Genomic DNA, 15,209 nt, shown 5'->3' with positions numbered 1-15,209 from the left:
AAACTCCTTAACATTATTATGTCCGTACGTATATAGTTAGTGGTTAACTTGTTAGAATATTTTTCACCTATAATCGTGAGGTTAGGTACACATGAAAATGGCTGACCTCATGATTCAAGATTATTAAGGTCTCTAGGTTCCATCATTTTATTTTTGGACGCTACCTTTCGAAATCAATTGCCCAGTGTACCCACATAGCACATGTTCATCTCTTGAAAACATAGTTTCTCTCGTGATCTAATTAATTTCCCGAAATTTAGATTTCACAAAGATGCTGAAACTTCCACATGCATGGCAAACATCGATAGGTTTGAAATAGTCTGCTTCTGTAATCTTCCACACTTTTACAATCAAATGTGATGGTAACGAGGAGAGATTTATCAGTGTGTCACGATCCGATATTTCATGTATCATAATACAAGTGGTTAGATATTAAAAAAAAAATTGAATTACTTATATTATGATGCTTGGTATATCAGACTGATTCACAAGAAAATTTTCTCAATGCCATGCATCTCTCCTCTCCTCCAAGTTCCAATAACTTTTTTTTTATATTCGGAACACCATCAAGTCCACCTATATCATAAGATTTCGAATGGTAATACCAATTAATTTCAAGTAAATATCTCTTCCCAAGCCACCCAACGTAATGTGGTGTTACTTGTATCAATTTATCCATGGTACGCTAAATGTATCTATTTATGAACGAATCTTATACAATACCTTCATAAAATATATAATTTTTTTACAAGACGATTTTTTAATATAACGATATTGTTTACATTAATAAGTTATATATTTTAAAGGACATGGTACTTACCAAGAATGGACATACTCGGTATGAGTATTCTTTTCATGACACATTGTGAATCTGACGTTGAAAAATTATGCAGGCTGAAACAATCATGTATAAATATATGTATCATTCTCATTCATTACTCCATCATTCCCGAAATAAATAAACGGAATTAACCAAAGTATATACATGTATTTAATATAATCATCATCTCAACGATTAGATAATAATCGTATATACATAAGTATTGTTGCCATCCTAAAATAAATACATGCAAAGACTGAAAAAAAACTTTGGGCTATCTAAAGGCTTTTGTAAAATAGTTTCTTGAAGGCCCAATGTTTCTTATGGACCACAACCATTGTAGCCCACAATTAATATAATTCTGTTGAACCGGTTCATCTTCGTGGATTTGCTCAAATTCCCCACCTCTTATTTTTTTTCCCCTACAAAACACCAACACAACCCTTTATCCGATTTCGTATTCACTCTTATCCATCTTGGATTTTGACTCAGATCGAAGAGAAGAATGGAGCTGATCGCCAAAATTCCATCATCCCTTCGCCCAACATATATCTCCAATCGCCATTGTTATCATCATCTTCGCAATTGTTGATATGCCGCCGCCGCCGCAACAACCGATCACCAACAACCTCCCAACGCTACCCGATCTCCTCCTGACGACGCTCTCCATCTCCTTCCTCTTCTCCTCCTCCGCCCGAGCTACCCTCTTCTCCAAAACCCCATTTTCCCATTTACCTTCCTGCCCTCGCCGCCTTTTCAAAATCCCCACCATGTCTCTCCACCACCACACCCAGCAGCACCGCTTTGCCACCCCGCAGTCCCTCTCCGAGTGGCTCAAGCCCCGATTGCTCTCCGACTCTCTCGCCTCTTGGGGGGTCAAGCCTGGCACCAAGAACGTCCACAACCTCTGGCTCGAGCTCTCCGAAGGCGAAAGCTTTCTAGCCGATTCATCCCCGCCGGTTCGAACGGTTCACGTTGTCACGGTCCGGATCATCGACGATAAATCCCGGGTTTTGATCGAAGCCCACCAAGAATTATCGGATGGCAGCGTCAGGAACCGAGGCCGGCCACTGTCAGAGAAAATGAAACCCGGAGAGGACCACGAATCGGCGGCGAACCGGGCGGTTATGGAAGAGCTTGGTTCGATATTGAATTCGGCAAGCAGCGGCATTGTGAAGATTGTTCCAGGTTCTTATGAGAAAAGGGTGGAGGAGCGGCATTCAATGTCGTATCCGGGCTTGCCGGCGTGTTACGTGCTGCACTCAGTGGATGCTTGGGTGGAGGGCTTGCCGGAAGGTGAATTTTGCACCGAGGAGGAGCACGAGTATCCGAATGGTGGAGCGATGAGCATTGCCCACGAGGCTGTGTCTGTCAAGAAGCATTTTTGGAAATGGGTTAGTCTTGATTCCATAAATTAACCACTTCACAATGTAGTTCAATAAATTGTTGGATTTGTTGAACTGTTGAGATTATGATATAGTACTTATAAAGATACTTGACATTAAAGCAATCCTGTAAGAAAATGTCGTTTCGAGGCTTTTGGTTATTGTTTATGAGAGGACATATTGATGTGTATTACTTTTACTTTGAATCATCGTAATACTGGTTGTGTAATTTTTTACTTGAATGCTTTATCAAACTCGTTTGTCTCTTTTGGGAGCTGTTCTTTGTTCAGGAAGGACTTGAGAACGTATTGGCCTTATGATCCAATTGTGAATTAAATTGCTAACCGAAAAATGCAGCTTGATTGACCAGCTAGTTCCCACACAGTGCTTGACATTGTACGAAAGAATGCTTGACCAGGGTGCTGGGTTACTTGTGTTCAAGAGAATGAGAACGGATTTTTGGTTAAAATTACCGTATTGCATTAGCTTAGGCAATATTTAACAGTTTCTGATCGGTGTCTGGGAATGTTGTCCAATTCTGGTGCAAGTAAAGCTTCACAGAATAGCAGCCTGGCTACTAGTTGATATAGAAAGACAGTTATAAGTAGTCTAGTAATTTCCTTCAGAAGATGCGATTATGAGACAGAGGCTCAGGTAAAAAAAAGTAGAGTAAAGACTGAAGACTTAGAAAGAGACTCTAAGAAAAGACATGGAGTACTTGGAGCTAACGGAACACTTGGTGCAAAAACGAGCGTAGTGGCGTTCTATGATTCATACAGCTGACACCACTTAATGGATAAGGCTTTGTTGTTGTTGTTGATGTTGTTTCACTATCTTTATATGAAATTGCACAACAAATCACTGTGTGCGTTGCGTTCTCTTGTTGACTATAACATATGCACTCAAAGGTCTTGAATATCCTAATTTAGTGCTTGGTTATGTCTAGGTCTTTTATTCCTTAGTGTTTCTTGCATCAAGATTTGAAATGGATTTTTGTGTTCTTCCATTCTAGTTCATGCTCACCCTTGAATCTGGATCAGCTTTTGGGAAATTTTGCTGTAGACTTTGATTCGTTGTTGCTACTCAAAAGATTGATCGCCTTGTTCATTAAGTTGTTGGCCAACTAACAACTGCTGCAGTATTTCTCTGTAGAATGTAGACATTTATCATCTCAATTATTTGTGTTTCATCTTAGACCCTTAAGCGTCGGGGAATCAAAGTCGCTCCTCTCGTAGATTTCTCCTGTAAGATTGATGTAAAACTTCTTCAAGTTCTTGAACTGTCCATAGAATTTACCCGATGGATGTTGAAACGAAATTATAGAAGCGTCGTTGTTGTGAAGTTTGTGTGGTTTTCTTATTAGGTTATTAGGTTGGAGACGCAAGCTCTCTTTCGTATCGTTAAAAAGTGGGTTTACTTTTGATATTTGTGGGACTAGATTTTTTTGGCCAAAATTATTTCTTCTTTTGCTTTTGAGGACGCACTGAACGATTATGCATGTCAACGTCTTAAATTTTAAGTATTGAAGCGTTTGTGTATTGCAAGATATGCCAAGATGGGCGTCCTTAAGAGCTCTCTAGTATTTGAATCTTGGGAAGTTCCAATGTTAATACAAGTTTTTATTTTTTATTTTTTATTTTTATATAAGAACAGAACGTGAAGCGCGCAAAAAAAAAAAAATCAGTTTATTCACTGAGAGATTTGGTCGAACATTTGGAGGATTTGTTGTGTCAGCCATTTTATGTTGCGCATATCTCAACAAATATCGGCATGTGTCAAAACAATCTGATGAGTAATATAGAAAGAATTTGTCGAGTGTTGTCAAAATAATCTATTGAAAGATGCCCAGCATTCATTACATTAAATAATTAGTAGGCAGAAAAAGATCTTCTACTAAACATATGGAGGGTCCTTAGAAGACCCTCAAAGGCATATTTAATTTGTTGGCATTTTCGCAAATTTACGTTGGACATCCTTGCGTGTCAGCCATCGGCCAGCCCGCAACTATCTCGCAAGATTTGTCCCGCGTTCGAATTTTTTTATTTATAAATAGTTGCTTTCAGCTGCTGTTTAAGTGGAGTCTCGGGTCCTTGGATGAAGAAGGGTACTATAATGGTATTCACACATTTATTTTTATCTTTTACGCAGTTTTGTTAATTTTTTGTCATTGATTTTCTTCGATTCGTTCAGTCCAACGACAAAAAATTGATGAGTATGTATAAAGTAAAAATAAGTATAGAAATAGCATCACCCTTTGCTAATTGACGGAACTAAAAAGGTTAGCATAAAGTCAATGAAACTGGAGGCTTACCACAAAGCTGTAAAGGCAAACCATATTTGGTCATATTTTCTCCCATAATTAGGTGGTTGTTTCAAAGTGGTCAGTTAGTTGACTAATTGCAAATTTGCAGTTTAAAAACATTTTGATATCTTAAAAGAATTAAAATCAATCAAGTTCATTTTGTTTAATGGCAACAACCAAGAGTTTTATAAATGAATTAGTTTTTCAATTCAAACGCGAGAGTTATTTTATGGTTTAGGATCCTACTGACCCACACACAAGGGCCGTTGGATGAAAATTCAAGGCTACAAAGAGAAAAGGTCCCTTTAAAGTTATAATAATTGTAAAATCCAACGGTTCTTGTGTGTGGGTCAGTATGATCCTGAGCAGATGCTCGGGAGAGAATCTATTTCCCTTTAACTCTATCAGATACCTTCCGTCTATTCTTTTCGACCGGTGTTAGCACATTCTGATGTATATTCAGTTGACAAATTCATTTCCATTGTTAGGCTCATAGAATTATGCTCAAAGGTTCTGTCGCGACTTTGCTTCAATGCATTACAATTTACAAGTCCACATGATTATTAAGGGTGAAGGGTTGAAGTGTAAATTTGGAGATTCCTTAACGAAGAAAATACTAGATTTTCCTTTTTTCTCTTTTTCTTTCTTCTTGGCATCTCACCTATCATTACTCTTTTATGTCCTTTTTCCCCCCAATCTCTTTCCTTTCTCTGCCCACAGGACTACCACCAAACTAGAAAAATCAAAACCAAAACCCATTATTGAAAAAGAATCTATGAGAACATGTTCTCCATTTCTAAGCAGTTTAGAGCATTCAGACGTTTCTCGATCCTCGCAAAGTGGAGAACCTTGTTGATCTTGAAGTCGTCTTTAATCATTACTGTTGAGGTCCCGTGTTTGAATTCATTCTGACTCAGTATCGCTTGTATCGTAAAGAAACTAAAAAGAAGATAAGATCGACAATACAATTAAGCAAGCCTTTCTTTCTCACTCATATATGATCATTACTTCCAGTCCTATATATCAATCATATGATTAATTGATACAAATTTACAAAAACTTAGGCGCAGAACTAAACATCAACAAACATGACCAAGCAAATATTCAAGAACAAATCAAGAAACATACATTTCAGTAGTACGAAGCAGTCTTGGTGGTTTAGGGAAGAACTTCTCTCTATGCCACTGAGGCGTTATCCAAGTCCTGATGTGGGAAGTTTCTCTCGTAATTCAGACGTTGGTAGAGCATTGAGTCCCTTGCCTTGCAGTGAGAGGACCAGTTGGAACAGAAGGACCAAAAGCCATAACAGCAAGACAATCCACGGTAACCCGATATTTACCGGAAACCCAAGTTCCAACCTTCCATCGAATTCGTCCTATCACTTTGAGATTCAAAACCAGTCTACCAGCCGTTTGATCACGTCCCACTTCATAGCCAAACGAGGGATCCACCGGCAGACCTATTGCCACCAGAGATGCTGTCAAGACATTGCTGTCTTCGTGTCCTTGGTAAAACGGAGGAAGAGAAGTGTAAAGAGTGATTTGCTGGCCCTTGTATACAGCATAGACTTTAAGCTCGTCATAGTAAATCCCGACTTTCTGATTAGGGTTTTTCGAAAGGAGGGTGAGTTGGACGGACGAGTTGAGGAGGTGACCGCCGGAGAGGTTGAGCTGGTAGATATCGGCTTCTTTGAGGGAGAACTCGGGTTTCGTGGGGCGAAGGATGAGCCAGACGAGTAGTATTATGGAGAGAATTGTGGTGGCAAATGTAGAGAATAGTAAGAAAAGCTTCCTGTAGAGCTTGCTAATGTTAAGTCCTTGTTTGTGGCCACAGTGTTTAGGAGATTTTGTGGAGGCTACAGACATTTGCAGCTACAAATGTTTAGAAAGAGAAAGAAAGAGTTAGACAGAGGAGGTTTACAGGGTTAAGCAAGAGGAGGGAGGTCATGGGGTTAATAAAGGGTGCAAAAAGCAGCAATAATTTGCTCTCCCTTGGACTTTTGACTGGCAGCTTCCTCATATTGCGGTGGGAAGTGGCTGTAATTTATGTAGTTGTAAACTTATAGAATGCGCTTCTAATTGAAAAGGGTAAATGAAAATATTATGTTGCATGACTGTTAATTTAAGTATATTCTGTGACATTAGATTGACTGTTAAAAACATATAACATGTTTAGATATCCAACAACGATAAAATATTACATTTTTAGGTAAGATCATGCACATATATTAACCGTTGGATCATTGTACACCTGTTAATAGATGTTGGATGGTTGATCATGCTTCATGATTGATGTGCCTTGCTGTGGATCGATGTAGCACATCAGATAGGGTTGTTGTGGGATGATACACGAATTGGCCATGTCAGGGGTGGGACGAGGGAAGCCTTTTCCTAAAAGCAAACTGGATTATATTCGTCTATTTACTAACTTGCAAATGCAAAAGTTTGCATGAAGGAATATTAGTAGTGCTGCGTGAAAACGACATGAAAATATAGGTTTAAGAGTCCAAAACAACTTAAGAGTTAGTTAGGGTTAGGGTGGAAAAGTTGTTAGTTAGGAAAATAGAGTAATCAAATCAATTCTTCATCCATCATCTGTTTTGATTAATTCATGAATATTCTAGGTTGTTCATATTATTGTCACTATTCCCACACATAACATAGATGTGCAAATGAGGGTTAGGTCAGTTGACTTACACGGATGTCGCATTCTTGCATCCGAGTTTGATTTCTAAACCCCCGTAAATAAAATAATTTTAAGTTATCGCCTTGTCAAGAAAAAAATATATATGTAGGGAACAGACATCATTGAGTAGGTTTCAAGATATGCGTGATGATTCATGAATATACATGTGTGCCATGCAACAAAGTTTGAAAAGTTGAATTTATGGACGCTTCTCATATCTGATTATGCTTTACCACCAAATATAATGTAAAATATACATATAGGGTACCATGATGAGGACGATCAAAATTAAAAAGCAGATGGATGATATTGGGAAGCACTTTTGGAATAATTGAGAGGAAGGTGAAGGCTTGCCTGTCTCATTGATCTAGCGTGAGAGAGAAGAAAATGGTGCAATATCGCCAAGTGGCCTGCCCTTCTCTTAGCTTTGTCCTCCCTTGTTCTAGTAAATGGAAGATTAATCATTAAAACTTTGAGATTAGGGGATTAAGAGATGACTGATTGACGGTGCAGATCTTGCTTAACTAGGGTCTAAAGTCTAAACACAATAAGAGAGAGGGAGTTTTCAAATTTATTTATAAGAAAGAGTTCAAAAGGAGAGAAAACATGGAGAATCTGTAAACAGGCTTCTTGGAAACCACTGGGAGACATCACCAATTATTCATTTTTTTGGATTTTTATGTCTTTATGCAGCTGTTGCTTTTGAGTTAAGGAAATACTAAAGGGCTGTTAGTTGATGAGCCTCAATATCGTTTTTCATTCGAGAGATATTCTAGTTTATTCTAATCAACTTAACTACGTCCGAGTTTTGCAACTTGACAGAAAATATCACTGATTTACTTTGTATTATGGTTTGGTCTATTGTTAGGAGGGACCCTCCTGTTAAGAATCTAGAAGAGAATATTATAGATGACTTACAGTTGCTGCTCGATCGTTTGAAAGCTGAGAGGCGTGTTGTTTTTTTGCTTTTTTGAAACTTTTCATTTGAGTGATTTCTCATCTACTCATCTATTTAGTCTTCTTTTGTATATTAAATTTTGCTTCTTTCTCCATCTGGGTCCAAAAAAAGGAAGTTCCTTTATGACTTTGATTTTAAAAAGACCTAGGGTTTTTTCATTTCACCGATTGTTTAGAGATAAGCATGTTCTTCTGGGGGCATATGATAGTAGCCCTTTTGTTCCACCACCATCATATTCAGCCAATCCAGGCTAATAGTGTGTCTTGAGTCATTGATCAACTGAGGAGGAAGAGAAACTTCAGTAGGTGCGCGGCATAGTCGGGCATGTAGGGCAATTATAAAGTTGCCACATCGGTACAAGTAGGGCCGGATGCGGGGTGGGGTTTGGGGGCTTTGAGAGAAAGTGAAAGATCCTATTTTCCCTAAAGTTTACTTACACCTGAGATATCTTGCCACTGTAGTGAAATTCCAAACTCTTAAAACACTCAAATATATATATAGGAAACTTAAAAGTTAAAACACAGGATACCATCACAATGATATGCCGAGTGTTTCGTTTGTTCAGCTGGGCCCAGAACGATGGCATTGGGAAGCTGACCATATGACATACCTGCAAATTGGTGGTGGTAAAGACTGATGTTGTTGTTCATATGCATTTGTATCTTCCTATCCCAACATCTGCAAATATATCCCATGCATTGTTTCAACTAATTCACTGCACAATTTAAGCACGGCATGCATTACTTAGTGATGTTATATTTATTAGAGGTATTCATCAATTTATCCCCTGAACTTGTAAGGATTGGCCAATTTCCCCCCCCCTCAACCTTAATTTTGGCCAATTTCCCCACTCAACTCTCATAATTAGTCAATTTGCACCCTACTGTTAATTTTTTTAATTTTCCATCTATTCTTCCGTTAAGTAGGTATCCGCATGACTACCTTTGAAGGGCGAAAAAAGTCAATTTGCACCATACTGTCATTTTTTTCAATTTGCACCCTACTGTCATTTTCCGTTAAATAGGTTTCCCTACCCATTACTAGAGGTAGACGAGGCTGAGGGAGGAGGCGACAGGGTGTGGGCAGCTGCAAACTGCAAAAGCAGCATATCAAATGGACTGGGCTGCAAACAGCGGAGGAGGGAGGCGTTGGCCTCAGTCACGGGCTCGGCTTGGAGAAAAGGAAGAAGAAGAGAAAGTTCGAAGAAAAGGAAGAAGATAGAAGGTGTAGGGAAAATGACTTTTTTGCCCTTTAAAGGTAGTCATGCGGATACCTATTTAACGGAAGAATGGATGGAAAATTAAAAAAATTAACAGTATGGTACAAATTGACTAATTATGAGAGTTGAGGGGGTGAATTGACCAAAATTAAAGTTGAGAGGGGAAATTGGACAATCCTTACAAGTTCAAAGAGTAAATTGATGAATACTTCTATTTATTAATAAAGCCAAATTTAGTACTAGAAAGAGATGGATTGGAGCGTGCCTTCGAGTTGAGTTGCCTATAAACAAAGACTTGTTGACAAGTTGGGAAATTACCAACCACAATTAGTGGGGAAAGAAAGAAGGCAATGATCGATTTGTGGACACCGACGACGGCTTTGACAAGTCCTTTTGGTTGGTTTTGGACAGCATGCATGTAATTGTAGGCTGTATCCAAACGACGACGTATCTATCATATCAGTAGGCTGTTTTGGTGGTAGAAAATGATATTTATGAATTCAAGTTGCATAGTGGAGCACTCACTTTTTGTTCACCACGATCAGAATTTAAACTTACGAAAACAACTAATGCTTATTTGTTTATGGAAATGAGCACCTATAGAAAGTAGCCGACACCACGGGAATTAGCACTCAAACTGTGTCGCTGTTTGAAAACGCCACCGCCATTTAAGTTGTTGAAATTTTGGGAAAGAAAGTTAAGGTTCGACTCTAAAATTAATTGCCTATAAGTTTTTGCAAGATTTTACAACTTTTTCGAAGTGGAATTATTCTTCACATCCTTACACTTTTTTGTCAACAGTTCAAACCTTACACATGGATGAACATGCTTTGACGTTGTGAAAGAAGTTGAAGTTCAACCCAGAAATTAATCAGGAATAGGAGAGTGGGTCAACTCCTTGTAAGCGCTTACAAACTTTTTTTTAACTTTCCAATATGGATAATTATTTCCTCACACTCGGAAGGGGCACTCGATGTTAACAAAGGGGTAATAAACTCTGGTTAATATACAACTCATACCTTGTGGATTCCCTCAAATTATTTACTTGGTGATAATAACACAAGCATAAATGATCAAATGAAGTTTGTATACCAAATGAGATTTGAAATCTTGAATGAACAAACCTATGTGATAACAAACAAATATAGTTTGACTAAAACATCCCTAGGAACAAAAATATACAACCCCATTTTACAAAGGATACATTGGTCAAATGAGTTGATACAATATATACTAACAAGACGAACGTAGAAGTGATGTCAGAAGCTTCTTGAGGCCCGTACTACTCTGCTCATCTGTGTTTCTTGGCATAAAAAACTGAAACAATGGTGTAACAAAGCTATATACTCTACTTATAGTGCCATCTTAACTTGAAGTACAAGAAACTCTTAAGTAGTTAACCCTAAAATATATTGCCATCAGTTTCTGCAGGTGAAGGATCAGTACTCGCTTGACGGACAAACTGCCCTTTTATTCTGGGACGCTGCTCTGCGAGTTTTTTTCTGCTCTCGTAGCGAACCTGCAAAATGAACCATATCGTGTTAAAATGCGAGTTTCTTTGGGGACTAGGGTGGGAGAGGCAGGAAGTAGTAGTAAAAATGAGAGCAATGGTAGAAAGGATGACAAGGATAATGAAGTACCTTCTTGTCATAGCATCTATCTTTGCGCTTCAAGCGGAACTTGTTTAGAGCTGCTTCTCTTTGGATGGATCGATAAGAATTTCCGTTTTGATTAAGGAAACTGTCTTCATTCTTGCTCTCTGGTGCAGCCGTAAACATAGCCACCTGATCAACATTGTTGCTTCCACAAGCACTTCCATACCCCATGCTACTAAGATGACCAGTATTGCCATTACATAAACTACTACTCGCACTCTGATCAGTTGCTGAGGACATATGCCCTCGATCCTCATCAAATCTTTGATCCTGATTCTGCATTGTTTGGTCCACGGTACCCTTGGTATTTTGATAAAGTGTGCCGTAAACTTGCTCAGTTTTATCTTTCTGAAGATTTGCGGGATAAAATGTATTCATTAGGAACGAGGGTTCCTGCTGGGCAGCTGAACTAGGCATTGGCGATGGACTTGATTGTGTACCAAACATTGGAGGTAGTACCGTACCGTACCCATTGCTTAGATTGTTAAACCTTATGCCTTTCACGGGAACTGGATGAGGAAATAATCTCTGCTCAGGGCATGACGTTCCAATTTCAGATTGGTAAGATTGACCAGTAGCCAGAGTGATAATACTCCTGGGAGTACTTAAAGTTGTAGGAGGAGTATCACAATCAGCATTGGTATTAGATGCTTGCATCTCGCATGTAGCTTCATATGCCTTTTGCTGATCGCACAGTGATGTTTTCTGGGGCTGCATTGGCCTGTTGATGTATCTGCAAGACAGGTCGTTGATTGAATTAGAAAATAAATCTGGCAAAAGAGCAAAATTGATGTGCACAAGTCACAAAATTCCAAGCGTAGAAAATGGAAACTCACCTTGAAAAGGCGGAAGCATTAGAATGGCCAAGGGCGTGCCTTTTCTCATTGACTCGATTCTCAAAGCCACTGGAATCAGGTCTTCTCAAGGATAGATCCAACTGTGGAGCAGAATCAAACATGCTAGGTGTATGACTTGAAGAAGAATTTCTCTGGTTGCTACTTGGATATTTACTGAATGCTCCAATGAAGTCAGTGATATCTCTAGAAGAGTTGACAAGTAGATCGTTGTTGTCACAAGCTTCACTAGTCATATTATCATCCCTCCTCTGACTTTCTGCCTTGGCACCCTTGCCTGGTGAAACTGCTGTGTCACCGTTTTCATCGGCAGCCTCAGTTGTTCCTAATTGGATTGACACAATCATAAAATGTTAGCAGGCCTTCATACAAAACTAAACAGACAAGAAGCTACTAAATTGGAAAGGTATAGATGTTATACCTCTAGCTGCATTTTCACGCGTAAGCAATTTCTCACCAAATTTGGCGTGTGCTTCATCTTTCTGCATTCTCAAGTCACCAAGAGAAGTTTTTCCCTGTATTTGCGGTGAATATTCCTCCATATCCACAGGGGCACTCTCAGTTTCGAAGTCTGGCTTTGTACAAGAGCTCTGCAAGAGAATAAATCGTAGTCAGTCTACTGAAAACTTCATAAAAATCTACACTGTTTGAATTCATATACATGTTAGGAATGCTTTTGCTGTGCCATTTAGAAATTATGAAACCCAAACCTGAGAATCGGTCCCTTTTCCCATGTTTTCCTTAACACATGCCATATAGCCACTCGAATGATTGCTTGCAGCTTCGTTTTCAAAAGTGGCTTCGATCTTTTGTTGTCCAACGCTCTCATCAAGGGGGCCGTTTCGGGCTAACTGACAGACAATAAAATTTAGATTTAATCAGAAACAGTAAGACAAAATTTACAAGCTCAAACCAAATAACAGAACAGAAAGTTGAGCAGGCATACAGATTGTCTTCTCCAAACATGCTGCCACAAATTCGTCAGCTCATTCTTCCTAATAGGCTTGACTAGATAGTCAGAAACGCCTCTCGTCATGCATTTGTAAACCGTGCTAATTGAATCCTGAGAGGACATCACTGCAAGATCACAAAAGAAGAGCAAATTTGTTAAGCACCACCATTGTGGAAAATCAAATCAGTTATTAATCAAATCCACGTTTATTCGTTCTTCGTATCCTACTTATAACAGGAATGTTTTTGCAGATCTCATGCTCCATGATTAGCGTAAGCAAAGCAAATCCAGATATCGATGGCAGATCGACTTCTGTCAGTATGAGATCTATGTTATGAGGCCGTGCCTTCAGTATCTCCCAAGCCTTTAAGCCATCAGCTACAGCAGCAACTGCTCAAACAAAAACAGGAACCTTAATAAGAACAGCCTCAAAACATTCATGCTTAACTATACGCCTTGTCGTGAATAACAAACGAAAGCCAAAGCAAGTGACTCGAATCATTACTTCCTTTGTTCATTGAACTCAGAACAGATGGTATTAAAAACATAGCATTCTCTTTATGTAACGCCTTCGATACGGTTCATTTTACAAAATTTACAGTCTTTTTGAAACTTAACAATTTGGTACCACTGGAAGTTCATTAGATTCAATAGCAAACAATATATAGTTGATCTTACAGACTTTTACATCGATTTTAATTGGCCTATATTTATTTCCATTAAGATAAGCCAATATAAAAGCTTCAACTTCATGCTAATTCAACAATAATATTCAAATCTTCATCCCAAAATCTTTCACTCTTTTTCTTATCCAACAAGGTAAGAAAGTAAAAAAGAGAAAAGCAGCAAATCATCCAACTCACTGATCACAAAAACTCTAAACACCAACAAACCCACACCCAAAAATCGCCAAAAAAAAACAAAAACAAAAACCCAGTTCATCATTAATCAAAATCCGCCACAAAACCCATCAAAACCAAAACTTTAAGCAAATTAAACAAAAACCCAGATCATCATTCAGCAAAATCCCCTACAAAATCCATCAAACCCAAAACTTTAAGCAAATTAAAGCAAAACCCACTAACCTCTGTAGCTACATTTCCTGAGAAGCGCAGCTATAATATGCCTGGTGGAGTCATCAGCTTCCACCAGCAACACCCGCATGTTCATCGTCGGCAGCAGCTTCTCCCACCGCATCGTCCCGACGGAAGAATCGCACTCGCCGCCGTCCTTCTCCGCAGCCTGTGCTCTCGACTTCGCTTCCACGTCCTCACTATTCATACCCACCCCGCCCATTTCTCTCTAAATTTCTCTTTGCACCCACCGGAGGAAACAGAGATTCGCAATGTTTCAGTGAAGCTGGAGAGTTTCGAAAATGTCTCAATTTCTTCTTCTCGTCCTTTTTCCCTCAATGTTCAGACCTTTTTGTCTGTACAAATATCTGAAACTCCAAGTCCCAAATCAATCGGACGGCGAATATGCCGATTCCCAATCAATCTAACGGTGAATATTTCCTCAGCCTACCAGTGGGGTGGAAAATATCTGCACCCCTGTGTGCGGGTGGGACCCGGTCTGACACGTCATCAACCCAATCTTAGACGAGGGCCATAAATCATCGACAGGCGCCACGTCATTGGCTTCCGCATCGTGTGGTCCAAATTCAACCAACAGGATACTCCCCGGATTCTTTAGACGAGAATTTTAGAAATCCGTGAATCGTATCTATTCATCGTACATCGTGTAATTAGTTTTTGTTAAATTTTTTTTATATTTAAAATAATTTTTAACTATAAACGTACAAAATTAACGGATCCCCGGAATATCCAACGAGGATCCGGATTCCAAGTTTAAAAGAAATAAGTTTTCTTCTCCGGGAGATTTTTTGGGAGGGGACAGGTGGCAGGGAGCTGAGGCCTGGCGTGTTGGGATATTTTGAGATATTTTTTAGTGCTTGGAAAGCGATGGATCTAATGGGTAGAATCAGGCCACGTGGAGTGCAAGTGGGGGGACTCAGATTTGTGGCTTTGGGAAGTAGGCCTCGGACCAAATGGGCATCTTACTTTTTTAATTGCTTATGATTTTGGTACTCTCTATGTGTGTACTCGCTTTCCTATTGGTGAAGGCAAACGTGTGGTTGTTAGCCTTTGATTGGGTTGGCTTCACTCGTTGTTAGCCTTTGATTGGTTTGGCCTCACCAATGACTTGATAATATAACATTATCTTAATCTAGTTACCTATATTAGAGAGATTTTTCAGTGTATTAGAAACACGATCCGGTACAACAAGTAGAACAATACAATTAGTTGGAAATTTAAAAAAAAAACTCAACGAATTGTATTATTACACTTAATGTACTAAACTATATTTCGACACACTAAA

General features: G+C 39.0%; 3 protein-coding genes across 3 annotated transcripts; 1 reads left to right on the top strand and 2 right to left on the bottom strand.

Annotated features, from left to right (window-relative positions):
• Positions 1-1,209: 1,209 nt before the first annotated feature.
• On the top strand, positions 1,210-2,474 carry LOC137734688 (RING-H2 zinc finger protein). Its single transcript, XM_068473949.2, has one exon. It carries the CDS (start codon positions 1,414-1,416, stop codon positions 2,236-2,238), a length of 825 nt encoding a protein of 274 aa, XP_068330050.2. The 5' UTR covers positions 1,210-1,413; the 3' UTR covers positions 2,239-2,474.
• A 3,001-nt stretch (positions 2,475-5,475) lies between these two features.
• Positions 5,476-6,492, bottom strand: LOC137735545 (NDR1/HIN1-like protein 26). The gene has a single exon (XM_068474970.2). It carries the CDS (start codon positions 6,370-6,372, stop codon positions 5,737-5,739), a length of 636 nt encoding a protein of 211 aa, XP_068331071.1. The 5' UTR covers positions 6,373-6,492; the 3' UTR covers positions 5,476-5,736.
• Positions 6,493-10,439: 3,947 nt separating this feature from the next.
• On the bottom strand, positions 10,440-14,658 carry PRR5 (two-component response regulator-like protein). The gene is made up of 8 exons (XM_068473915.2): positions 13,916-14,658; positions 13,059-13,220; positions 12,825-12,955; positions 12,589-12,729; positions 12,300-12,468; positions 11,861-12,203; positions 11,010-11,757; positions 10,440-10,888 (listed from the first exon to the last, which is right to left on the bottom strand). The coding sequence occupies exons 1-8, from the start codon at positions 14,124-14,126 to the stop codon at positions 10,772-10,774; spliced, it is 2,022 nt and encodes a 673-aa protein (XP_068330016.2). The 5' UTR covers positions 14,127-14,658; the 3' UTR covers positions 10,440-10,771.
• Positions 14,659-15,209: the final 551 nt, after the last annotated feature.

Source organism: Pyrus communis, chromosome 7, assembly GCF_041283825.1.
Source record: "Pyrus communis isolate YQ-2024b chromosome 7, ASM4128382v1, whole genome shotgun sequence".
Classification (NCBI taxonomy): Eukaryota; Viridiplantae; Streptophyta; class Magnoliopsida; order Rosales; family Rosaceae; genus Pyrus; species Pyrus communis.
Note: the sequence above shows the minus strand (reverse complement) of the source record. Positions and strands in the feature narration are given on the sequence as shown.

Coding starts and splice junctions, on each gene's coding strand:
- LOC137734688 (XM_068473949.2), top strand. CDS start 1,414: ATGCCGCCGCCGCCGCAACAACCGATCACCAACAACCTCCCAACGCTA.
- LOC137735545 (XM_068474970.2), bottom strand. CDS start 6,372: ATGTCTGTAGCCTCCACAAAATCTCCTAAACACTGTGGCCACAAACAA.
- PRR5 (XM_068473915.2), bottom strand. CDS start 14,126: ATGGGCGGGGTGGGTATGAATAGTGAGGACGTGGAAGCGAAGTCGAGA. Junction 12,730..12,824: donor ATGTTTGGAGAAGACAATCT/GTATGCCTGCTC, acceptor ATTGTCTGTCAG/TTAGCCCGAAACGGCCCCCT. Junction 11,758..11,860: donor AATGCTTCCGCCTTTTCAAG/GTGAGTTTCCAT, acceptor CCTGTCTTGCAG/ATACATCAACAGGCCAATGC.